At 43.9% G+C, this 25,144-nt stretch overlaps 1 protein-coding gene across 5 annotated transcripts in view; it reads left to right on the top strand.

The window, feature by feature from the left end:
- daam2 (dishevelled associated activator of morphogenesis 2) overlaps positions 1-25,144 on the top strand; it is a 326,991-nt gene that overhangs the window by 103,414 nt on the left and 198,433 nt on the right. For all 5 annotated transcript variants that reach the window (XM_043687248.1, XM_043687244.1, XM_043687246.1 and 2 more), the window contains exon 2: positions 21,179-21,384. In XM_043687248.1, the coding sequence (XP_043543183.1) occupies positions 21,205-21,384 (180 nt within the window). In that variant the 5' untranslated portion in view covers positions 21,179-21,204. The remainder of the gene's footprint in view (positions 1-21,178; positions 21,385-25,144) is intronic.

The following is a 25,144-nucleotide window of genomic DNA, read 5'->3' as shown; positions in this document are numbered from 1 at the left end:
TGACAACCACAAGGCATGTCTTTTTCCTTTTTTCTCTGTATGTGGTTCCCACTGAGAAAGCCGCAATTATCTTTAGTTGTCTTGGGAAGATAGTCATCGGACTTCCCTTGCGGGGATGGTGCTCCCACACTGGTGATGAGTATAAGAGTTCCAGGAGATTGGCCCTGTCTCATTAAGGAAAAAAACTGCTAATGCAGATTCACACTGGGTGACTCAGCAGATTACTGTGTTCCTATAATGTAGCTGCCCTGAGTGATATAGGTGATAGCTTGGGGCAGGCTGTCCTTGAAATTAAGCACAGCTTATCTCGTGGATCATGCATACTGTAGTCACGATGCCTCATTGTGGAGGGATTGGACCGAACACTGAGCCAATTGGGCGTGATTGAGCTTCATTATCAAGGAAGGGACATTGTTTACAGTATTTTGGAGTGTAAAGGGTTCAAGCAGTGCAAGTGGTGAAGACCATCAGAAACAGATTTAGTGATGTAATGAACATTTACGGCCGTACAGTGCGCAATCTAAATTCAGAAATACTTGCAATCCAGTAAACATATTGTTTTGAAGGAAGAAAGCACTTCCACAGTTAAAATAGAACTCGGTAGGTGCAATTGTTTAGCGGAGATTTTGAAAAGGAAGCCTCTATCTGAACTAGCAGCCTACCTGAGAACATAGAAAGGTAACTACACCAACCACAGGTACCAGCCTCTGGTGGTCATTCATATCAATTATGGGTGATCTGTAACTCAACACTGACTTTATCTACTTCGGTTCTCTATCTCTGAATTCCATTGTTAAAGTAGAAGCTGTCAGTTCTGACATTTTTAATTGACCCTACCCTGACCCCAGGGCTAGTCAGCTTTTCGGTGGAGAGGTGCTTTGGTTTGATCACTGAGCAGTTTCATCCTAATTGTTGCATTATGTCCTGGGACTCCCTCTGGAGTTGCCCCAAACCTGAAGAAATCTCTTAATTTTTTTCCCTCAGATGTGAGGAGATGTTCTCTTTGTGTATTGCTGTCTTCAGGTTTTTTTGTTTCTGAAGCGTGTTGGGTTTTTAATCTATTGGCATAGGTTTAGGGTTTTGAAGGCATGATGATCAGAAAGTGTGTGTGCGTGTATGCCCATGTGAGTGTGTGTGTTTGTGTTTTTGTGTGTGTGTGTGTGTTTGTGTTTTTGTGTGTATCTGTGTTGTGTGTGTGTGTGTCTATCTGTGTATGTATTTCTGTGTATTTGTGTGCCTCTGTGTGTTTGTGAGTGTGTGTAAGTGTGTGTCTCTGTGTGTGTATATAGTGAAGGGGAGAATGGGGTGTTGAGAAGAGCCCTCATCCTGCTTGTCCAGTCTTTATGAAGCACTAGCTTCTAACAACCTTTTCTGTTGTGTTCTGTCAGAGCAAATCTTGGCAAAGAAACCGCGCAGTGAGGAGAAAAAGCTGTAACTCGCAGCTTACGGCAGAGACAGATAGTCTGGGGGCCATGCCTTGCTTTTTTAATTGATGTCTTCCATAACCGATCCTTCCCTCATGTTAGGAAACCAAAAACTCCTTTTAAGGATAACTGAGATATATCCATGGAACGCTTGTCCTGTGTTCTTACCCCTGATTTATTTCTGTAAAATGACCCCTTGTTTCTTAAACTGTGTTTGAAAGGATGTAACCAGTGGACTGAGATAAAGGCTAAATGGCTTTCAATCTTCTCCATTTCTTTTGAGAAAAGAAACAGTGCACATTTTATGAAATAACAAACATTTACAGTAAGGCTGGCTTATCTGGTTCTGGTGTTAAAAACACTGCACTTTCTTTGCTGTTCAGTTTTGGTCCTGCTTTCTGCTCTCTGGCTGTCGACCCCCTCCCACTACTGTTTGGCTACACTATAGAGTGAGCAGTGTGGGGTGTGAGTATGGGAGTAGGAGGTGCAAAGGAGTGAATGAGAGAATGGAGTGTGAGGGAGGGTGTGAAAGAGCACAACAGTGTCAACATGAGTACCGTAAGCAATAAATAAAGACCACGAGTACAGGGAGTAGCACGCCAGTCACAAATTCCACTTCATTCTCTCACTCCTTAACCAAAATCATATGCACTGCACCCTATCCCCCTCCACTGCCTCACTCCCTCCTCCCCGACTAGGCTGACAGGATGGGTACAAAATCTGGTGAGGTGGCCTGTAGTATTGTGTTCATCACCTATTCACCTCAGCGTGTACTTTACCAGGGGGTAGGTGTTGGGTGCTCCTCCTGCTCTTGGCCCAGTTGAGATGCTTGAGGAGCCAATTAATAACTGACATTTTGTTGCCATGTGGAAAGGCCGTCAGGTAGACTCCTTCACATGGCTATAGGCCCAGGGATGGGTGGGTCAAGATCTCCTGCTCGGGAAGTCTGCGTCCAATGGACGAACCCAATCCTATTTCCCTTTGCGTCATTGACGTCTTCACAATCTTCAATGGATGCACTTCCTGCATTCATTGAATCTCTAAGAATGTACGTGGTGTTTTGACATTAGACAATAGACAGTAGACAATAGGTGCAGGAGTAGGCCATTCTGCCCTTCAAGCCTGCACAACCATTCATTATGATCATGGCTGATCATCCTCAATCAGTATCCTGTTCCTGCTTTATCTCCATAACCCTTGATTCCACTATCCTTGAGAGCTCTATCCAACTCTTTCTTAAACGAATCCAGAGACTGGACCTCCACAGCCCTCTGGGGCAGAGCATTCCACACAGCCACCACTCTCTGGGTGAAGGAGTTTTTCCTCATCGCTGTCCTAAATGGCCTACCCCTTATTTTTAAGCTGTGTCCTCTGGTTCCTCTTGCTCATTCAATAGATGGCAGGAGATGGAGGTGTAGTGGTAATCTGGGACTATTGATCCTGAATCCCAGGCGAATGTTCGGAGGGGAGGGGTGCTGGCTTCAAATCACAGGTTGACAGGTAGTAAAGATCGAATTTGGTGTAATCACTTTTGATGGTCATAAAAGCCACCTTCTGGTGACTAACACCCTTTTAAGGAAGGAAATCTGCAGTCCTTACCCTGGGTCGACCGTGCCTGTGACTCCAGATACACAGTAATGTGCTACGCACTTAACCAACCTCTGAACAATCAGGATGGACAGTCGCCTCAGGTGACTGTCTGTGTGGAGTTTGCACATTCTCCCCATGTCTGCGTGGGTTTCCTACGGGTGCTCCGGTTTCCTCCCACAGTCCAAAAATGTGCAGGTTAGGTGAATTGGCAACGCTAAATTGCCCGTAGTGTTAGATGCAGGGGTAAATGTAGGGGAATGGATATGGGTGGGTTGCGCTTCAGCAGGTCGGTGTGGACTTGTTGGGCTGAAGGGCCTGTTTCCACACTGTAAGTAATCTAATCTAATCTAAAAAAAATACTGGCGTGTTCAGTGACAGCTGCATCCTATTGTTATGACACGGGGTAAACCAGCAACATAGAAAAGATTTATCCTATGCAGTAATCTGTAAAAATCCGATTGGCCAAGAACCATTTAAAGTAAAAATTAACAACTTTATTTCTAAAAGTATAACAGAGAATAATTAACGAACCATTATTTACAATTTCTTCCTCTAACCTATCTTTTACCTTTCCTTCTATAATGCCAGTCGGATAAAATTCCCAATTAAGACTTACAAAACCACATTTCTTATCTCAAAACCAGGCAGCTTTTGTTCTTCTGTTCGGATCTTCCTGTGTCTTCTTTTCTTCTTCTTAGGAATTTCTGTGTCACAGGTTACTGAGCGAAAAGGTACCTTTTAAGAGAGCTATTATTCAAGCAATCTGTTTACATGCTGGGCCTGGCAGTTCTCCTCCCAACTGTGCAATTTTCCCTGGTCTTATACCCCCAAAGCATCGGATTGTGTCATTGACTTTTATGATTGTCAATATACTCAATATAACACTATGAGAGAAGAAAGAGCAGATGTCTATTGGGTTGGGATATCTACATCCACACAAACAGGAAGATGGGTACTATGGTTCAACACATCATCCAAAAGGTATCAACTCTAGAGAATGTAATACCCCCTCACTTGGTGCTGGGTGTTAGACCTGATTCTTGTGTTGAGGCCCCGTTGTTAAGATTTGAACTCAGAACCTTAACGACCGGGAGGCAACTGAGAAAAACAGTATTGTTCTATCAGAGTTATACAGGAGATAAAATCTTAACAGGAGTAAGGTAATGCTGAGCAAAGTGTCTAGAGATAGCTGTAAGTTTATGGAATTTGATTTGGAGCCCTCCTAACAAACAAAACAGTTGATTGACCCAAACATGGTGTTATTGTTTAGCTGTCCAGATCTCCATTCACTTTGCACAGGCAGTATAAACGTGAACCAGTCACAATATAACCTGGATTTTGTCCTAAATGGAAGAGAATTAAACATTCTTTTCAGTGCTTGGTTCCTCCTGGCCATCAGTCCATATTATTCTTCACAGTATTATGCTTGGGTCTCTTTAATCTTCTCATTGGAAACTGCTGCATTACCAGGTTCCCTATTTATTTTAACATCTTGCCAATCTGCCACAGCCCTTCCTGTTGCTCACGGTTGTAATGGTCCCCCGGGGTCATTCTGCAGACCAAGATTCTGTGTAAGCAGGTAAACTAGCCACAGAAGGCGTCACAAATGAGCCCAATTCCATTCTCAGACAATGAGTTTTCACTAGAAAGCAGCTCGATACTCCACCCAAGTTCTATACCCCAACTGTGTCAGGAGGTGCTAAGGGCCAAGCCTCAGAAATATGAATTGGCCAGCTTCCTCATTGCAGAACCTTATTTTCAGTGGTTTAGGCCTTTCATGGCCTTTACCCAAGACTTTTTTTTCCCAAAACCTTAAGAACCATTTCCAAAGCTTAAAGCTGTGCTGCTGTTGTTTCACCTGTATCTTAAGTTCACTCACTGTGATGAACTCTCACAATAATAATTGAGGATTTATTCCCAAAGGATGCAGGAACACGAAGGACAGACCTTCCCAAATTGGCGCGTGTGAAATGTAAAACCTAACACTAACCGTCCCCTCCTCCTCCTACCCAAGGTTAGCACAAAGTAGTTTGGACCAAATAGAACACAATTACTTTGAACACGTTACACACCATGCCGCAATTCCCCCATCATTTTGTCACAACGTAAATGAACAAATCAGTACGAACCCATTTCAGATTTATAAATGGGACCAATAATATCCACTAATCAAGTGCAGTAAGTGGTTTCTCAGGAACGGTAATGTGTTGCAGCTTTTAACTGTTGCGGTCTTCCTGTCCGCTTAGTGGGAAGTATGCTTTCATGAAATGTGAAGGGTTAATGACAGAAGCAAACCTCTTGTATCATTCTCACCCAGAGCACAGGTTAAATGTAGAATAATGCAAAGGGTTTAGAAGGTGGTCTCTTCCAGCACTGCTGTAGAATGTGCCTCTTTGCATGGAACTGAATATCCTCTTAATGGTCATTTAGTTCTCCTGAGCTCCATAAACGTATCAAATAGGCATGAAAAGTTACTGACTGAATTTATAGATGTTGCATTGCGAGTTCTATTCTGGGACAAGCTGTACATACAGCAGTTGAGGACATTAAGACCCTAGAAAGTGAGGAAGAGGAAAATTGTGTAAGTTTTATATACTTTAGAGCGTAATGGAATGGTTCTGTCTGAGCAATGAATGGAATCCAGTTCCTTTTGACGAATTGTGAATAAAACAAAGAACTGCCGGAGATCTGAAACAAAAACAAAAATTGCTGGAGAAACTCAGCAGCATCTGTGAGGCGAGAGCAGAGGGAACATTTCGAGTCCATGCTTCTTCATCATCACTGATGAGGAGTAAGGGGATTTGATGCATTAACTCTGCTTTTTCCCCAAGAATACTGTCAAACCTTCTGAATTTCAGCAGCAGTTTCTGTTTTGTAAATATGGGCAGCACGGTGGCACAGTGGTTTGCACTGCTGCCTCACAGCGCCAGAGACCCGGGTTCAATTCCCACCTCAGGCGACTGACTGTGTGGAGTTTGCACATTCTCCCCGTGTCTGCGTGGGTTTCCTCCGGGTGCTCCGGTTTCCTCCCCCAGTCCAAAAATGTGCAGCTTAGGTGAATTGGCCATACTAAATTGCCGGTAGTGTTAGGTAAAAGGGTGAAATGTAGGGGAATGGGTCTGGGTGCGTTGCACTTCGGTGGGTCAGTGTGGACTTGTTGGGCTGAAGGGTCTGTTTCGACACTGTAAGTAATCTAATCTAAAGTAGTATGGATTTGTTTTTGGGTAATGGCTCATTTCATCACCCGCTGTGGATTTAATCTTCGGCCTTTGGTTCAAAATGGCTTCATTTCACTGCACACTTTACCCACCCAGGTCAATCTAAGTCTTTTGACATGTGAGGATCACAACACAACAATGCAACAACTCATACTTGTATAGGACCTTTCATGTAAAACATCTCGAGGCAGTTAACAGGAACATTAGAAAACAATTCTGGTCTCCCTCCTATAGGAAGGGTGCTGTGAAACTTGAAAGGGTTCAGGAAAGATTTACAAGGATGTTGCCAGGGTTGGAGGGTTTTAGCTATAGGGAGAGGCTGAACAGGCTGGGGCTGTTTTCCCTGGAGCGCGGAGGCTGAGGGGTGGCCTTATTGAATTTTATAAAATCATGAGGGGCATATATAGGGTAAGTAAGCAAGGTCTTTTCCCTGAAGTGAGAAAGTCCAGAATTAGAGGGTGTAGGTTTAGGGTGAGGGGGAAAAGGTTTAAAAGGCACCTAAGGGGCAACTTTTTCACACAGAGGGTGATGCGTGTATGGAACGAGCTGCCAGAGTAAGTGGTGGAGGCGGCTGGTACAATTACAACATTTAAAAGGCATCTCGATGAGCATATGAATAGGAAGAGTTTAGAAGATAAGGGCCAAGTGCTGGCAAATGGGACTAGATTAGGTTAGGATATCTGATTGGCATGGATGAATTGGACCAAAGGGTCTGTTTCTGTGCTGTACATCTCTAAGCCTCTATTAATGCGCCTGTCAACATTTCAGCTCTGCTTTATGAACTTGTATATGTCACACATCAGTAAGACTCATTGATCGCTGTTTCTTTAATAAAATTTTTCTTGGATGTGAACATTGCAGGCAAGGCCAACACACATTGACCATCCCTACACACCCTTGAGAAGCTGGTCATGAGCCACTTTCCTTGAAGTGCTGAAACTTGTATCGTGTAGCTACACTGCCAGTGCTTTATCGGTGTGGCGGGTTTGGCTCGCTTGGCCGTTTCAGAGGAACTAGGTAAAAGTGAGGACTGCAGATTCTGGAAACCAGAGTCTAGATTAAAGTGGTGCTGGAAAAGCACAGCAGGTCAGGCAGCATCGGAGGAGCAGGAAAATCGATGTTTCGGCAAAAGCTCTTCATCTGTGCTTTTCCAGCACCACTCTAATCTAGACTCCGTTTCAGAGGAATGTTAAGAATTAGCCATGTTGCTATAGAGGTGTAGTCATCAATAGCACAGACTGGAGAGGGAATGATGGGTTTTCTCTCCTGATAAACATGAGTTGGGTTTTTACGATGATCTGGTAGATTTCTGATCAGTACCACAGAGAGCACCATTTTATGCTAAATGCAGTGTTTAATTGAATATAAATTCTTTGACCACAGTGTTGGATTTTAGACTTAGCAGTGCTAGCATCCACATTAGGCTACTGAGCACCAGTAAGGTATAATGCTAAGGAAAGCAGATTCCAGGCCCACAGGTCAGAAACAAGGCAAACTAGTGAGTAAGAACTCTAAAACCAAATAGGATACAGTTACCTTGAACACAAATCCCCCCCGCCTTGTCACACTGTAGATGAACAGATCTGTACCAGCCCATCAGGAACACTCCAGATTTATTAATGGGACTAATGACATCAACTAATAAAAAGTGATTTTATGGGAATGTTAATGTGTTGTGGTCTTCCTGTGATATTTAGACAGGAGACGGAGGTATGCTTTCATGAAATGTAAAGGGTTAATGGCAGAAGCAACCCTCATGTATCTTTCTAACCTTGAGCACAGGTTAAGTGTGGAATAATGAAAAGCCTTTGGATAGGATTGAGAAAGTTGGTCCCTTCCACTACTGTTGCAGAAAATGTCTCTTTGCATGGAATTGAATATCCTCTTAATGATCATTTAGTTCTCCTGAGCTCCATAAATGTATCAGATAGCCATGAAAAGTAACTGACTGAATTTATGGATGTTGCATTGCAAGTCCTGTTTTGGGACAAGCTGTACATACAGCAGTTGAGGACATTAAGACCCTGGAAAGTGAGAAGGGGTGTATTACATTAGTTGTCTGTGCCTTAGAGAGTAATGGAGTGGTTCTGTCTGAGCAGTGAGTAGAAGCTTGGTCCCTCGTCAAGAATAATGCAACTCAACATGGATGCCTGTGTTATTTATCATACGGTATTGCACATGGGTTATTCAAACATATTCTTAAAGGGTCATACTCTTAATGAAAAGGGACTGTTTGGCCAGCCTTTGTATAATCTCTGCATAAAAGTACCAGCTGAGATAGAAATGATGATAAATGCTCACGTTAGAAATGACACACAGCTGGTTTTGTCTGTCTGCTGCAAGGCTGAGAGAAGGCAGGTTTGCATTGAAAGTCAAACAGCTTGAGCTTCAAGACAAATATTCATTCTGAAAAATGAGGTGTGAGAATTCTACAAATTTATGAAGAATTTCATCCTGGGCAGTAAGGCCTATTAGAATCCCCCAGCTAATGTTTAGTGCCACGGTAACCAATGGGATTGAATGTCGGGTGGAGAGTAGTCATTCAACTGAACCCACACGCAGGAACATAGGAACAATAGATCTCATCTTGTTCATTCCTCTACATTTCTGGTGGAATCACATGATAACGATGATAATGGCATTGTTGACTGTTTGTCGCAGTCAGTCCTGTATCATCTTCACGAAAAAAACCTGACACGAGGGAAATGAAACTCCAGCAGTGGAGGGATATTGGAGTCAAGGATCAAAGTCAATCAATCAATCTGGGTAGTTTGTGTTCTTTTCGGTATATGATCAAATTTTACTTGTTGAAACAACAAGTCTCTCAAGTTTCCTTCTCTCAAGGGTTGTGAATCGCTGGAATTCCTGTTTGCAAATGCCAGAGGATTCTGAATCTATAAATATTTTTAAGGCAGAGGTAATTGGATTCATGATGAGCAAAGGGATGAAAGATTTATTGGGGATCTACAAGAATGTAGAGTTCAGGTTAAAATGATGGTCTTATTGAATGGCAGAGCAGCCTTGAAATCCGGAATGGTCCATTCTTGCCCCTTGTTTATATGTTTCCAGTGCGTGGGTCCAGCTAACTTTAAATAAGAAGCTTGAATCTTATGCTGCATCTCAGGGCTGCTACATGCATGAAGATTGGCCACTTGAGTCTGCTATGAGTATGATTGGACAATGCAGTCAGCTAAAGGTAGCACCTTCAGTGATAGGAGCAATGGGAAAATGAAGAGAGAGTGAAAAATGGACTTATCAATGAGAGACGTGAAAGTTTAGGTGGACTCTGAAGTATCAAAGTTCAAAATCAGCCACGGGCGACGCTACGTTAATGGTACTTTACAGAGGGATTAATTTTTAATTCCTTAAGATTGACTGTGCCATGAATCTGCTCAATTATTTCCGCCAGTAATACCACACATCCAGCAGAAAGCTGAGACACTAATTGTGGGCTTCATTCTTGTAAATCAGCCAAGGGTAAATGTAAATGTGTAACACAAATGGTATTTTTTTTAATGATTCATCTCGTGTGACTAAGCAGAAACTCCTTGCTCACTCCGTGGTTTTGCCTCTGAGACCTGTCTTTGTGAAAGGCTCTGATGGCTTGTGGATGCGGAAGCTTCAGATGTCGAGGTTGGAAGAAGAGAATAAAATGGCCTTAGACTCAGCAGCTGACATTACCAGCGATGAGAAGACACTTCTGATTGCAGGAATCATTGGCCACATGAAATCTTGGCAGCTTGCGAGCAGACCCTAGTGCAGTGAGTGTTGGCGATAATATATCTACTGGCCTGATGCATCTAGGCACTGCCAATATAAAACTGCACCCTGTAGAATACTGGGTCACAGCTCAGATGCAGTTTCAATGCCAACTTGGTTGATGGCAGTTTAAGGAGCAAACAAGAGTTTGGGGAACAGATGGGTGCTGTTTCCACAGCTAATTGCTGTACAAAGACTGTTGCTGGTAAGGAATAAATAGGGGGATGTCCAGTGACCAGTCTGTCTAGCATTTAGAAAGTTAAGATGTGATCTGGTCAAAGTCTTCAGTATATTAACAGGAAAGGACAGGGTAGCTAAAAATAAACTATTTCTACTGGTTATGTAGAACTAGGGGGCATAGTCTAAAATTTAGGGCCAAGCTAATCAGGAGGAGTGTGGGACTGATGGTGGTAGGTCAGAGAGGAGGGTGGAGCATATAGTTGGGAAGGGAGATGGACAGGTATGTCCATTCAAGAGGGTGGTGCCGAGTTTGAGGGTTGCATCTGGGATACAGCCCAGAGGCAGGACGGAGCAGTGAATCGAGCACGTCAGCTGAATGGGCAACTGTTTACTTCCTTCAATCTCGGATCAGGTCCCAGGTTGAGCTAAACATCCAGTCAAAAGGGGAGAGAGCATTCTAACCCTCAGAACTGGAAGGTCTCAAATTCACAGGCATTCACCAACTCTGGCTTTGCAGCAGATTATCTTGCGAATCGTCAGGCTGTGGTCTCCTGAAAGATTGGGAAGTTTGCAATTCTCATGAAGCCTTGCAAGTTTAAGACAAAAACAGTCCACAAAGTAATTGGTCACTGGATGCAATTTCCTTGATGAAAATTGTTCCCTCGGAGTCTGTGCTGAGAGATTTAATGGAGGAAAGTTAAGGATATATTTCCAAAACAGCCACATCATCTGGGAATTCCCCTCACCACACCTTGCTGTCTGTACACAGAATCTTTTCAAATACAGACACACTCATCAACACAGCTAGAGAAAAGAAGTTGGAGTTAGCTTCTGTCTATAGGACAGGCGAATGTTAAGAGTTTGTGAGTCCACTCAGTATTCTAACAGTTTCTACCCAACTGTTGTTAGAATACTGAATGGACTCGCAAACTCTTAACATTCGCCTGTGCCTGTGTTTTGTTTTTGCCACTGTTTACCTATTATTTACTTATCTATGCTATTTAACTCTGTGATCTGCTAGTATTGCTCGCAAGACAAAGCTTTTCACTGTGCCTCAGTACATGTGACAATAAATCCAATTCAATCCAATTCAGTTCAATTTAATTCAGAGTGTAGAGTATGCACATTAACTTATAACTCGCTAAAAGCCCTGCTAAAGACACAAAATAATAGTGCACAGAAATCATTGAAAGATTGAATTCTTTACACTGCAGCATGACTTTTAACAAAGTCTATTATTTTATTTTCTCTCTGACCAGTTTACTTGTCTGGCCGGGCACATGGGGTCGTCATCTGGTTCTCTTTTCAATATCCCCTCTTGGCAATTTAGCTTTGGAAACTGGCTCCACTTTAAGCCTCCAAATTCATGCATGCAGCTCTTTGAAGATGGAAGGATGTTCTGGGAGATTAGCTAATTAGCAAAGCATCTAGGATGTTGAGCTTCGTATATAAAGCTGTAGAGTACAAAAGCGGGGACGTTACGCTGAACTCCTACAAAGTTGTGGTGCGGCCAATGGAGCATGACAACCAATTCTAGTTCTCACAGTTCGGGAAAGATGTGAGGGAACTTGAGAGGATGTAGAGTCATAGAGTTATATGGCATGGAAGCTGACCCTTTGGTCCAACCTGTGCATGCCCACCAGATAGTCTAAACTGATCTAGTCATGTTTACCAGGATTTGGCCCAGGTTTATCCCTCTCAACCCTTCCTATCCATGCACGCATCAAAATGCCTTTTAAATAATAGTTCAGCTACAATGTTAGATTGGAAGAGCTGGAGTTGTTCTCGTTGGACCAAAGGAGACAATGAGGAGATGGGATGGGGATGACAAAAATCATGCCAGGTTGAGATAAAGAAAAGCTGTTCCCTTTAGCTGATGGCACAAGGATTACATTGTATAGATTTGATATTTTAAGCAATAGATGTAAGTAGCATACTTGGAAGAACATTTCATGACGTGTGTGGCGAGGTAGCGGGAGCAGAGACGATTGATCATTTCAGCTAGTCAGTTGAGGAGAGGCAAAGTGGCAGGGCTTTGAATGTACAATGAGGAATGGGAATGACCAGATGGAGAGAGTTAGCATGGCTCAATGGGGCTCCTTCGTTGCTGTGGTGACTTAATAACCGATTGTCATAAAGTTATGGAGACTTCCGAGGATCTTTTTGTAAATGGCAAACAGGACATAGATCTGGAAGTCCCATCCCCATTTCCAACAGATCTGGTTTTTATCTATAGGGGAGGGAGGTGCGGGGTGTGACACTTGAACTCAGTGCTGAGCTCAAACTGACCCGAACTCTCTGTGGCAAAGGCTTTCACCTACAGTGGGAGTTACAGTGTCTTAAAGTGGTTGCAAGTACTGTTGAAGGGTAGATTAGGTCCACAGACACACTACGCTGTGAAGTTATTTCAGTTCCCTATCCTTTTTAAAAATAGATTGCTTATCAGTGGAGTTGAAAAACATTTGTTCTAATGTTATAATAGCTGTTGACATTACCCCAAAGGCTATCATTTTGTTATTATTAATACTTGACTGTAATCTTTCTGTAATCTATCATTATCTCAGCAGGAGATTCCAAGTGCACAGTTTGAGTGACAGTCCAACAAGTGTACTAAAGGCTAGCTGTCTCAGAGGGATTCTGAGCACAAGATTGGCCAGTAACGGATTAAGTACTTGATGGAAGTTAAATCTTTGGATTGGGCTTTCACTAATGGGAGAGGATTTTGTTCAATAGTACAATTACAGCACAATATAACAGGAATGGCAAAGTAGAAATTAAACCTTGTCTTCAGTTCAACACGACTTCTGGTCTGCCCATGTTTGTTGTTTGTGAATTGTTTCTTCACTGACTTAAAATATCCGTTTCCCATTGCAGATTCTTGTTTTTCTTTCAGAACATTTTTTTAAAAAGAAATTAATTCATGGGATGAGGGTGTCACTAACTGGCAAGCATTTAATGCCTGGCTGGTGGGCACTACTTAAAATTAATGGATCTCTTATTTAAGAGGGAGAAGAGGAGAAATTTCTTATGTGGGCTGTTAGTCTTTGGAGCTCTGTCCCACAGAGAGCGTGGAGGTTGGGTCAATGAATATACTTGTGGTTGACTCAGGCAGATCTTTGATTACCAAGGGTTGTAGTGAAAGGGAGAAAAGTGGAGTTATGGCCATGATCAGATCAGCCTGAATCTTATGATTTGTGAAACAGGCTTGATGGGCTGAATGGCCTCCTTCTATGACTTTGTTTATTTCAAAAATATACTTTATTCATAAAATATTTTGATGGTCTGTACAGTTGGTCATGCCATACATACGTAAACATTCAAATTCTTTGCGTATAGTGATCAGAATTTATCATTTGTATCTATAGGTCTGTACGTTTATCAATCATATGTCCATATATTTAGCTGAGGCGTCAGCAGAGCCCAAATGACTGTGTGGGCCCCCTGTTCTTCTTAGGCAGGCAGATGTTACACGGTGGTCTTTCCTTGGCTGCCCCAAGCTTCAGCACGTCCCTCAGCATGTAGTCCTGGACCTCAGAATGTGCCAGTCTGCAACACTCAGTCGGGGTCAACTCCTTCAGCTGGAAGATCAACAGGTTTCAGACCGCCCAGAGAGCATCCTTCACCGAGTTGATGATCCTCCAGGTACAGTTGATGTTCGTTTCGGTGTGCGTCCCGGGGAACAGACCGTAGAGCATGGAGTCCCGCGTCACGGCACTGCTCGGGACGAACCTCGACAAACACCACTGCAGTCCTCTCCAGACTTCTTCTGCATAGGCACATTCCAGAAGGAGGTGTGTGACAGTCTCGTTCCACCCCCCCCCCCGCCGCAGCTGCTTCAAGGGCAGCGTGCGGTGTGGCTGAGAGTCCGGGCGTGCATAAAGGATCTCACAGGCAGGGCCCTTCTCACCACCAGCCAAGCCATGTCTTGTGATCTCATGATCTTACAGATTTGCTGGACGCAAGGGGCATCTGATTTGGGGGACTGTATTGGACAATCTCCCTTCAAAGATATGTGAATTACATGATTGAATTGAATTGAATTGAATTGAATTGAATTTATTGTAACGTGTATCGAGGCACAGTGAAAAGCTTTGTCTTGTGAGCAATACAGGCAGATCACAGAGTTAAGTAGCATAAATAAGTAAATAATAGGTAAACAGCGGCAAAAACAAAAGACAGGTACAGGGGAATGTTAAGAGTATTCTAACAACAGTCGGGTAGAAACTGTGAAACCGGCTGGTGCATGTGTTCAGGCTTCTGTATCTTCTCCCCGATGGTAGAGGTTGTAGAAGAGCATTGCCAGGGTGGGATGGATCTTTGAGAATGCTGGCGGCCTTTCCTTGACAGCGGGCCTGGTAGATGGATTCTATAGATGGGAGGTTGGCCTTTGTGATTGTCGGGGCTGTGCTCACCACTCTCTGTAACCAGCTCCGATCTTGAATGGTACAGTTGCCATACCAGGTAGTGATACATCCAGACAGAATGTTCTTGATGGCGCACCTATAAAAGTTGGCAAGGGTATTCGCCATCATGCCAAATTTCCTCAGCTGCCTGAGGAAGAAGAGCTGTTGTTGGGCCTTTGTAACCAGTGCGTCCACATGAAGAGTCCAAGAAAGTTTGTTGTGGATGACCACTCCCAGGAACTTCACACTCTCCACTCGTTCAACCTCTGTGTTGTTAATGTGTAGGGGGGCATGAGTAATATCCCGCTGAAAGTCAATAATGAGTTCCTTGGTTTTGCCGGCATTGAGAGCTCGGTTGTTCTCAGTGCACCATTTTTCCAGGTCTTCCGCCTCCCGTCAGTAACCTGTTTCGTCGCAATCTGAGATTCGACCAGTTATGGTGGTGTCATCAGCGAACTTGTAAATGGCATTAGTCTGGTATTTGGCGTCGCAGTCATGGGTATACAATGAGTACAGTAGGGGCTGAGTACGCACTCCTGGGTTGGAGGATACCTGTTGAAGAGCTTACCTGGATCTTATTATTGACTATAAAGTTGAGGGAAGATTGGACGTTCCTGGATCCTGGGACTAAAACGCCACACTACTTTGAGGTCATGGCACTACTCTGACATGTAACTGGACAGTGACACGCCAGTGAATGACGCAAATGAACTGGCATCGCTTGGGGTAGCGTGAACAAGAAAAGTGTTTGTGAAGTTATTATTGTTTCTTTCCTTGCCCCATCTCCAGCAGCAATGTAATCAATGTCTGTGATTCTCAGCTGTGAGTTGCTTCGTCCGTGGCCGCTCGCTGCCGGACAGTTCCTGCCAGTCTTTGACTAGCACCAACGAGGCCTTTGTTTCAGTCGTGAAGCTAGGAAACAGATTTGGCTTTATCTATTGTTGGAGCTGCACTACTGTGCTGCCCCATGTTTCTATCCTGCAAAAACGCTGCAACATCAGAATACACTTATTGTGCAACCTAGCAAGCTGAACTGAGGACAGTGCTTGAAGAGAGACTGAAAATTCAATGCACTGGCCAAAGAGTCAATGGCATAGTGGGTGATCGCAGTAACCCAGCATCTCTGGCTATTGTTTTGGGGAAAGGGTTCAAACCCCACCAAGGCACCTGGCGAGATTTCAATCGAATAAAAGCTGATCTAATGGCAACTGACAATTAGAGTTGCAGAGATATACATCACGGAAGCAGACCCTTTGGTCCAAACCGTCCATGCCGACCAGATATCCTAAATTAAACTCGTCCCATTTGCCAGCACTTGGCCCATATCTCACCAAACCCTTCCTATTCATATACCCATCCAGATGCCTTTTAAATGTTGTGATTGTACCAGCCTCCACCACTTCCTCTGACAGCTCATTCCACACAAGCGCCACCCTCTGCGTGAAAACGTTGCCCCTCAGGCCCCTTTTAAATCTTTCCCCTCTCACCCTAAACCTATGCCCTCAAGTTTTGGACTCTCCCACCCCAGGGAAAAGACTTTGCCTATTTACCCTATCCATGCCCCTCATAATTTTGTAAACCTCTAATAAGGTCACCCCCTCAGCCTCTGACGCTCCAGGGAAAACAGCCCCAGCCTGTTCAGCCTCTCCCTATAGCTCAAATCCTCCAACCCTGGCAACATCCTTGTAAATCTTTTCTGAGTAAAAACCCACCCGTTTCACTAATGCTCTTTAGTAATTGTTATTAGTTTAAATTTTTTAAAATGGCGCTGGACCATGGCAATAATTGAAAGCTTTTCACTGGGTTTGGATGTATTCTTACTATAAAATTCACGCAACAATAAAAATCATTCATAAAGAATTATTCACTATTTGTGAAGTAAATCTGCCACCCTTTCCTTGTCTGGCCTACATCTGACTTCAGACCCGCAGCAAATGTGCTTGAACGGCTCCCTAAACAGGCCTAAAGAGTCAAATATATGCTGACTTGGCCAGATGTGCCAATATCCCACGTGAGAATAGGAATAAAAAGTATCTGAAATGACCCTGACGTGATAAGATGCCACTCTGGCAAAGTGACATTGCATTCCCATGTAACTTACAGCATGTGACTCCTACCTTAACACCCCTTCATTAAGGCTTGGTGTGCACACACTGAGACGCTCCTCCTTTGAAAGGAAGGGTGACATCCCTTTTGCTTGGCAGCTGTAGTAATGTCTTGGCAGTACTTTGGCAGCACTATCTCACCTGATTCTTTTGGATGATTAGCCGGGTTTGTTGGAAGTCTTGCAATGTGGCCATCTGGTTCTTTGGCAGCTTTGTGCGAGTGTGTATGTGTTACAAAGGGAGATGATAAGGTGATTGGAACCCTGCCTCTGACATCTATGATTATAGCCTCACAGCTACTAGTCTGCAAGTGATTTACTATTTCACCATCCTTTCAATAATTCTTTTTGGTGTTCGTTTTCAGTTTCAAACTGTCAAATGTTTACAGAGCAGTGATTACTCAAGGCCTCTTGCCAGAAAAACTCCTTGCTTCACATCAGGCCTCTGAGTGAAAAATTATTGTTTAAATATTGACTGCAAACTCTGCTGCATCATCATGGAGGTCCTTGTCTCGCCCAGGCTTTTATTTTCATTAAAATATCAGGAATTGGGAGAGGCCATTCAGCCCCTCAAACATGTTGTTCCAGATCATCATTAATCTGCACCTCGACTCAATGTTTCCCTTCGTGCACTCACCAAACTGATATCTATCCAGTTTCAGGCACTGTCTCAGTTCCTCAAAACTCAACACTATTTCTGACAGGAACATTAGAACACTGGAGTAGGAGGATGACGACGGGGCAGTGTTGCACATCATAAATCGTCATTTTGCTCTTGCGAAACGTTCCTATTTTGCTTGATTCCCGAGCCATCGCTTTGCAATGCCTGAACCCAAGCTTTGTTTTGAGCAGAGTCATAGTTTTATCAAAAGAGATGAGGCAAAATATTTTCTCTGGGTCCTGGGTCTTTGGAACTCCCTCCCTCTCGATGTGGTGGAAGGAGAGAGGCTGAAGATGTTTCAGGCAGTTTCCTGGGAAAGAAGATGTGGAGGGGGTGGGTAGGAGGTGAAAGGTTATCGGGGGTAGGTGGGATATGGCATTGAGGTTACAATCAGATCAGCCATGCTCTTATTTAAATGACAGAGCAGGCTTGAGGGGCCGAATGGCCTATGTCTGCTCACAAAACGCACACAGTATAGAAAAGGCCCTTCGGTCCATCAAGTCTATACTGCCAAAAACATATCACTATCTACAGTCATCCCACTTTCCTGCATTAGGCACATAACCTTGAATGTTATGATACGTCAAGTGCTTCTTAAAGATTGTGAGGTTTCCTACCTCAACTACCCTCCCAGGCAGTGCATTTCATTCCCTCGCTACTCTCTGGGTGAATAGTTTTTCATCAAATCCCCCTCTAAACCTTCTGCCTTTCACTGAAACATTATGCCTCCTTGTGAGTGACCCTTCTACAAAGGGGAACAACTACTTCCTACCCACCGTGTCCAGGCCTCTCATAATCTCATATTCCTTTATCAGGTCTCCCCCTCTTCTCCAGTGGAAACAGCCTGAGTATATCCAGCCTCTCCTCAAAGCTCTCTTCATGTGCTCCTAACTCAGATGTTTCCATGTTTGTTCACTTCCCTTGCCTCCAAAGCCACTGAGCCCTGAGCAACCTCAGCCAGGGCTATGCTGAATGAGGTTGCTGATGGTACTGGACAAACAATCCTCTGCCAGGCCCACATTGGGTCCAGTGGCAGTCCATGCCCTGGTTGCTGTGTACCACCCAGCAGCTCGTCTGGCAGTCTGGTCCATTTACCCACCTTGGCACCTGGAGTGCAGTTTGCCCACTCTGTCAGGGAGACCCTGGATACAAGAAAGACAAGATGGATTAAATCAAACAAAGCTAAAATTAGCTGTTAAATAAAAGGAGAGAGTGTAGGCCTCCTTAAAGATCAACCGAGTCGAGCCTCAGGAGATTAAATGAATATTTCATGTCAGTTTTTACTGGGGAGAAAGAAAGGGAGGTGAGTGAACTCAGGAAAATAATATTGCTGTTTTGAGAACAGCTCACATTACAGAAGAGGAAGTGCTGGAGCTCTTACAAAACATAAGTGCGGATAAGACTCTGGGACCAGATCAAGTGTAGACCAGGGTGTTGTGAGAGGTGAGGGAGGAAATTGTGGGGTCCGTTGCAGAAATACTTGTACTATCTACAACCACTGGTGAGGTGCCAGAGGACTGGAGGTCAGCTAATATCGTGCCTTTTTGAGAAAGGCTACAAGGAGAATCCTGGGAATATCGACAGCTAAGTCTGACTTCAGCGATGTTGAAGTGATTCTGAAAGATTCCTGATGAAGGGCTTTTGCCGGAAACGTCGATTTTCCTGCTCCTCGGATGCTGCCTGACCGGCTGTGCTTTTCCAGCAACTCTCTAATTTAGCACATTTACCTTACCGTCATCGTTCAGACTTTTGAGTATAGGAGTTGGGACATCATGTTGAGGCTGTACAGGACACTGTGTGCAGTTCTGGTCACCCTGTTGTATGAAGGATATTATTAAACCGGAGAGGGTTCAGAAAAAAATTACTAGGATGTTACTAGGAATTTGAGTAACAAAATAGGCTGGGACTTTTTTTCTCTGGAGCGTAGTGAGTTGAGGGGTGACCTTATCAAGGTTTATAAAATCAGGAAGGGCACAAATAAGGTGAATAGTAAAGGTCTTTTCCATAATGTGGGGGAGTTTAAAATTAGTGGGCATATTTTTAAGGTGAGAGGAGAAAAGATTGAAAAAGGACATGAGGGGCAACTTTTTTTACACAGAGAGTGGTTTGTGTGCGGAATGAAATGCCAGAGAAAGTAGTGGATGAGGGTATAGTTACAATGTTTAAAAAACATTTGGATAAATACATGAATAGGAAAGGTTTAGAGGGATATGGGCCAGGAGCAGGCAGGTGGGACTAGGTTAGTTTGGGAATGTGGTTGGCGGGGACTAATTTGACTGAAGGGTCTATTTCCATGCTGTATAACTGTATGATGCTAAATAACATACAGGAGCCAAAATATTCATTCATAAAGTGTAAGCTTCAGCCAGTGGTAATCAGAAGATTATGTTTTAATTATTTTAAGTATATTATGAACCAAAGTGATGCACATCTTGAAATTTCTTTGCACTGAATACAATATCCTGTGGATTTTGACCCTATCTCATTTGTCCTGATATTAGTAAGCTGGGCACTGAAAGTTCCAATGCACTGGCAGAACTGAGACAGAGCAGAACTTAAAAGAGTGGTCATTTACAGAGAGGGAAAGTCCACTGGGGCCTGAGCATGGGTTTAGCTGAACCCCAGATGGTCTCTGAAATACAGAGGCCTCATCCCCTGAAGAAGCAAGTGGTATGGTTTGCTAAGTTTGTAGGTAACAGTTACCTTTTAAAGTTTTAATTTCTAAAGTTATGGGACTTCTTGAACATCTTTGGTAAAAACTCATTCCAGATCTCAGTTAGAGGCCTTATAAGAGGTAGGTCAACTCAGAGAGTTCTTATAAGTTAACCAGTTTGAAGTTTGGAATTATACATCAGCTAGACTGGGTATGAATGGCAGGGTTCCTCCCTCAATGGACATTACTAAATCAGGTGTGTTTTTACAACAACTCAGTGGCCTGATAGTTATTGAAAGGAGCATCATAATTCAAAATGCATTTGATTAATTAGGCTTAAACTCACCAGCTGTCACAATGGGATCCTGATGAAGGAGCAGCGCTCTGAAAGCTAGTGCTTCCAAATAAACTTGTTGGACTATAACCTGGTGTTGTGTGGTTTTTAGCAATGGGATTTGATCTCGTCTCCCTTGGGTTAGTTTCAGTGTTCAGATTACTCATGCAGTAACACAGTCGCTGCTTACTGTCCCCATTTTTCCTGTTGCTTTCCCAATCTGTCTTCTCTCTCACACCTTCACTGTTACAGACTGCAACATATTTTCACTAGTTTGTCTTCAGGGCAAGATGGGGGGAGCTTTGTGTGTGACATTTGTATGTACTTCATAATACCTGTTCCTTCTCCTTTCACCCTAGTGACATTACTTCTGTCTTTGTTTGTTCTTAAGATGTGCGTGTCGCTGATGAGATTGCCATTTATCTAGTTGCCCCATAAAGGTAACAGTGCACCTGATTTTCCTACCTCTGGTGGTGGGTCAATAAAACTATATGGCCTTCTCTATCCCTTCAGAATCAGTCAGTCATATGAGAGACAGGCACCACATAAAAACGAGACCAGAACAATCAAGGACAGTACTGAGCTGATAATGACCATCCCACGGTCACTTTTACTGGCACTGTTGTATTAATCTTCAACAAGGTTCTGAAACAGCCAGGATTGGGGGGCATTTGAACTTATATCTATGATCAGTGGTCCAAATGTGGAACCAAAGCATCACCCTATCTGTTTGCGTGCCCAGGTCAAGGGTTTTGTCTCTCGGAAACAACCTTTAGACAAATTTAAGTTGAAGGGATTACCAAGTGCATGACATTGTGGTACTCACGGCTCCTGTTTTCTATCCTGTTCCAGATCATGAACAATAGCTCGCAGACCAGATGCTGACCATGGCTCCAAGAAAACGGAATAGGCATGTGCTGGGATTTCTCTGTTGCTTCCAGAGCACTGATCACCCAGAGATCACCTTCAAGGACAGCAGTGTGCCACTGCAGCTTCTCGAATTCTCCCTCCCAATCCCGCCCACCGATGAACTCAACGCCAGGTTTGCAGAACTCGTTGTAAGTGTCACTGAGTTTTACGAGGAATCAAACATGTCTGTTATGCTTTTCCTCTTAACTCCTAGGGTCAGGCTATTGAAGAAACCTTGCCACCTTTCAACACCCCTTGTAGATGGTACCCACACCAGCCACAGGTAGTAGTCGGAGTCATGCTGAGGTGGTGGTTGGAGAACTGATTAAATGGGTCGCTTTGCCCTGGGTCACCTTAAGCTTCATGGCTGGTGCCACAGATGCACCCAGCAAGTATTCCATCATGGTCAAATAGACACAAAATCTGAGACAGTGGTTGAGAATCTCAACAGGTCTGTCAGAGATGGAGAAACAGAGTTAATGTTTCAAGTCCAGTGTGAACTGTGTTCCAAAGAAGAGTTGTATTGGACTGGAATCATTAATGCTGTTCCTCACAGATGCAGCCAGACCTGCACATGGTTTCTCCAGCACTTCCTGTTTTTCTTCCAAAATGCTCCTGACTTATGTCTTGTAGGTGCTGGGAAGTCAGGAGGTGAATCTCCCCCTGCACAATGCTCCATTTATTACCTGCAGCAAGTATGGCTTATCCAGTTGAGTAACTGTTCCATGAAAATCCACAGGATGATGGGAGATTCCCCAGGAGGGGGCAGTCCTTCATTGAACTTAGAATTATAGAATTTGACAGTACAGGAGGAGGCCATTCAACCCAATTGTGTATTATCAGCTCCTGAAAGAGCTAGACAGCTAGTCCCATTCTCCAGCTCTTTCTCTAAGCTCTCTAAGTTAATCCCTTTCAAATATATATCCAGCTCTCTTTTGAAATCTCCTATAGAATCCGCCTCTACCACTCCCCCAGGCAGTGCATTCCAAATCCTAACAATCCTCTGAGTAAAGACACTTCTCCTCATCTCACTCCCAGCTCTCTTACTGACAGTGTTGAAATGGTAACCCCTAGTTACTGAAATACCAGCGAGTGGAAACAGACTATCCTTCTTTACTCTGTCAAAATTGTTCATAGTTTTCAACACCTCAATGAAGTCACCTCTGCTCTCCTCCAAGGAGAACAAGCTCAATTTCTCTAATCTTTCCTTATATCTAGAATCCAAACTTCCTGGTATCATTCCAGTGTATCTTCTTTGCACTCTCCCCAAGGCTTTAACATCTTTCCTTCAATAACGTGCCCAGAAATGAACACATTATTCCAAATGTGGCCTGACCAATGAGTTGTAGAGGTATAACATCACTTCCTTGTACTCTATGTCTCCATTTTAAACCCGAGGATCCTAGAATTGACTACTGTCCCAGCTTAGAATCATCTGCAGATTAGAGATTTTGCCCTTAACATGCATCTCCAAATATAAATCAGAAAAAGTGAGACTCCCAACACCAATCCTTGGGGAACATTACTTTCAACTCGTCTCCTGTCTGTTTCCTATCTTTTAGCTAATTTCTAACACGAACTGCGAAGAACCCATCAATCCCAAACATTTCTATTTTCAAATTCCTAATATGTTAACCAACCTGCTTTGTGGTACCATATCAAATGTTTTCCAAAAGTCCAAATATACAACACCCACAGCATTACCATCATCCACTGCCTGTGTCACCTCTTCAAAGAAAGGTCATTTTCCCAAGGTAAGGGAGCCCAAAACTACTGGGCACAGGTTGAAGGTGAAACGGGCAAGATTTAAAAAGAACCCGAGGGGTGACCTTTTTCAGAGTTGAGAGTGTGGTGCTGGATTCTCCTGCTCCTCGGATGTTTCCTGACCCGCTGTGCTTTTCCAGCACCACACTGTCGACTCTGATCTCCAGCATCTGCAGTCCTCACTTTCTCGTGGGTGATTTTTTCACACAGAGGGTGGTGCGTGTATGGAATGAGCTGCAAGAGGAAGTCATGGAGGCTGGTACAATTACAACCTTTAAAAGGCATCTAATTTAGAGGGATATGGACCAAGCACTGGCAAATGGGGCAAGATCAGATTGGGATATTTGGTTGGTGCGGATGAGTTGGACTGAAGGGCCTCTTTCCAATGTGACTCAATGCCCGTATAACTCAATCAAATACGTCAGACATGACCAGCTTTCAAGTAGGAAACTAGATATTGAGTGTCAAGGGGTTAGTTGATCAGGAAGAACATAAGAGAACCATCATTCTGGCCTTGTCTAACAAACACTTATTCACTTTACCACAGTAGTCATTGGATAGTATTGAGGTTTGGGTATTCCCTTTCTGCATAACTCAAACCTTTGGTGGAGGACCTCTAAGCTTATTTGTGAACTATACATGAAGACTAGAATGCTTTGCTGGATGTAGTTTCTTGCTTTCCACCCAGAACTTACATCTCATAAGGACATTCACATTAAGAGCAGACGTAGGAACTTTGGCTCCTCTGGCTTGCTATACTATTCAATAGGATCAGGGCTGATCTGGGTGTGTTCAGATTTCCACATTCCCATCAATCTTTGATTCCTTTGTTTAGCAAGAAGCTATCCACCTCTGGCTTAATATATGTAATGACCTCAACCTCATGAAGTTGAAAAATAAATTCCCCTCATCTTTGTCCTGAAAATCCACAAAGCTTTTAAGTAGTGACATCTATGTTTGGACTGACCCACAAGAGGAAACTCATTTCCACAACTACTGCGACTGTTGAGGATCTTGTACACTTCAAGTGACCTCTCACTGTTCTAACCTCAAGTAGAAACAAGCATAGCCTATTCCTATACGATAACCCACTCATTGCAGCAATCTCCACAGTAACTGATATGCCCCATTGCTAGGTAAAAACAATGACTGCAGATGCTGGAAACCAGATTCTGGGTTAGTGGTGCTGGAAAAGCACAGCGGTTCAGGCAGCATCCGAGGAGCAGTAAAATCGACGTTTCGGGTAAAAGCCCTTCATTAGGAATACAGGCAGAGAGCCTGAAGGGTGGAGAGATAAGTGAGAGGAGGGTGGGGGTGGGGAGAAAGTAGCATAAAAGAGTTGAAGCATTCCGGGGTGGAAGATGAGGCATTTTTCCTCCACGTCGGGTGGTGAGAGAGCAGTGGTGAAGGAGGCCCAGGACCTCCATGTCCTCGGCTGAGGGGGAGGGGGAGTTGAAATGTTGGGCCATAGGGTGATGTGGTTGATTGGTGCGGGTGTCCCAGAGATGTCCCCTAAAGCGCTCTGCTAGGAGGCGTCCAGTCTCCCCAATGTAGAGGAGACCGCATCGGGAGCAACAGATACAATAAATGATATTGGTGGATGTGCAGGTAAAACTTTGGTGGATGTGGAAGGTTCCTTTAGGGCCTTCGATGGAGGTGAGGGAGGAGGTATGGGCGCAGGTTTTACAGTTCCTGCAGTGGCAGGGGAAGGTGCCAGGGTGGGAGGGTGGGTTGTTGGGGGGGGCGTGGACCTGACCAGGTAGTCACGGAGGGAACGGTCTTTGCGGAAGGTGGAAAGGGGTGGGGAGGGAAATCTATCCCTGGTGGTGGGGTCCGTTTGGAGGTGGCGGAAATGAAGGCGGATGATTTGGCCCATTGCTAGCTGTCTCTTTTTTTTCGATAAACCTGTTAAGGGATGGTATTTCCCATGTCCGGACAGGCAGGATTTGAACCTGGGACTTCCGGCCCAGAAGGCCCCAAAGTGTGTGAATGACAAACTACTGTGATGGCAAGACAATGTTTCGAATCCACAACTCCATGGTGACTGGAACTGAATCCAGCACCTTAGGCCACTCAGCTGCAAGTATATATCTATTTTTAAATGACCTGTTTGGACCTGCAATGGTACACTTACTGTGCAGGTGG

The sequence above is a fragment of the Chiloscyllium plagiosum genome, chromosome 3 (assembly GCF_004010195.1).
Source record: "Chiloscyllium plagiosum isolate BGI_BamShark_2017 chromosome 3, ASM401019v2, whole genome shotgun sequence".
In the NCBI taxonomy this organism is placed as follows: domain Eukaryota; kingdom Metazoa; phylum Chordata; class Chondrichthyes; order Orectolobiformes; family Hemiscylliidae; genus Chiloscyllium; species Chiloscyllium plagiosum.
Note: the sequence above shows the minus strand (reverse complement) of the source record. Positions and strands in the feature narration are given on the sequence as shown.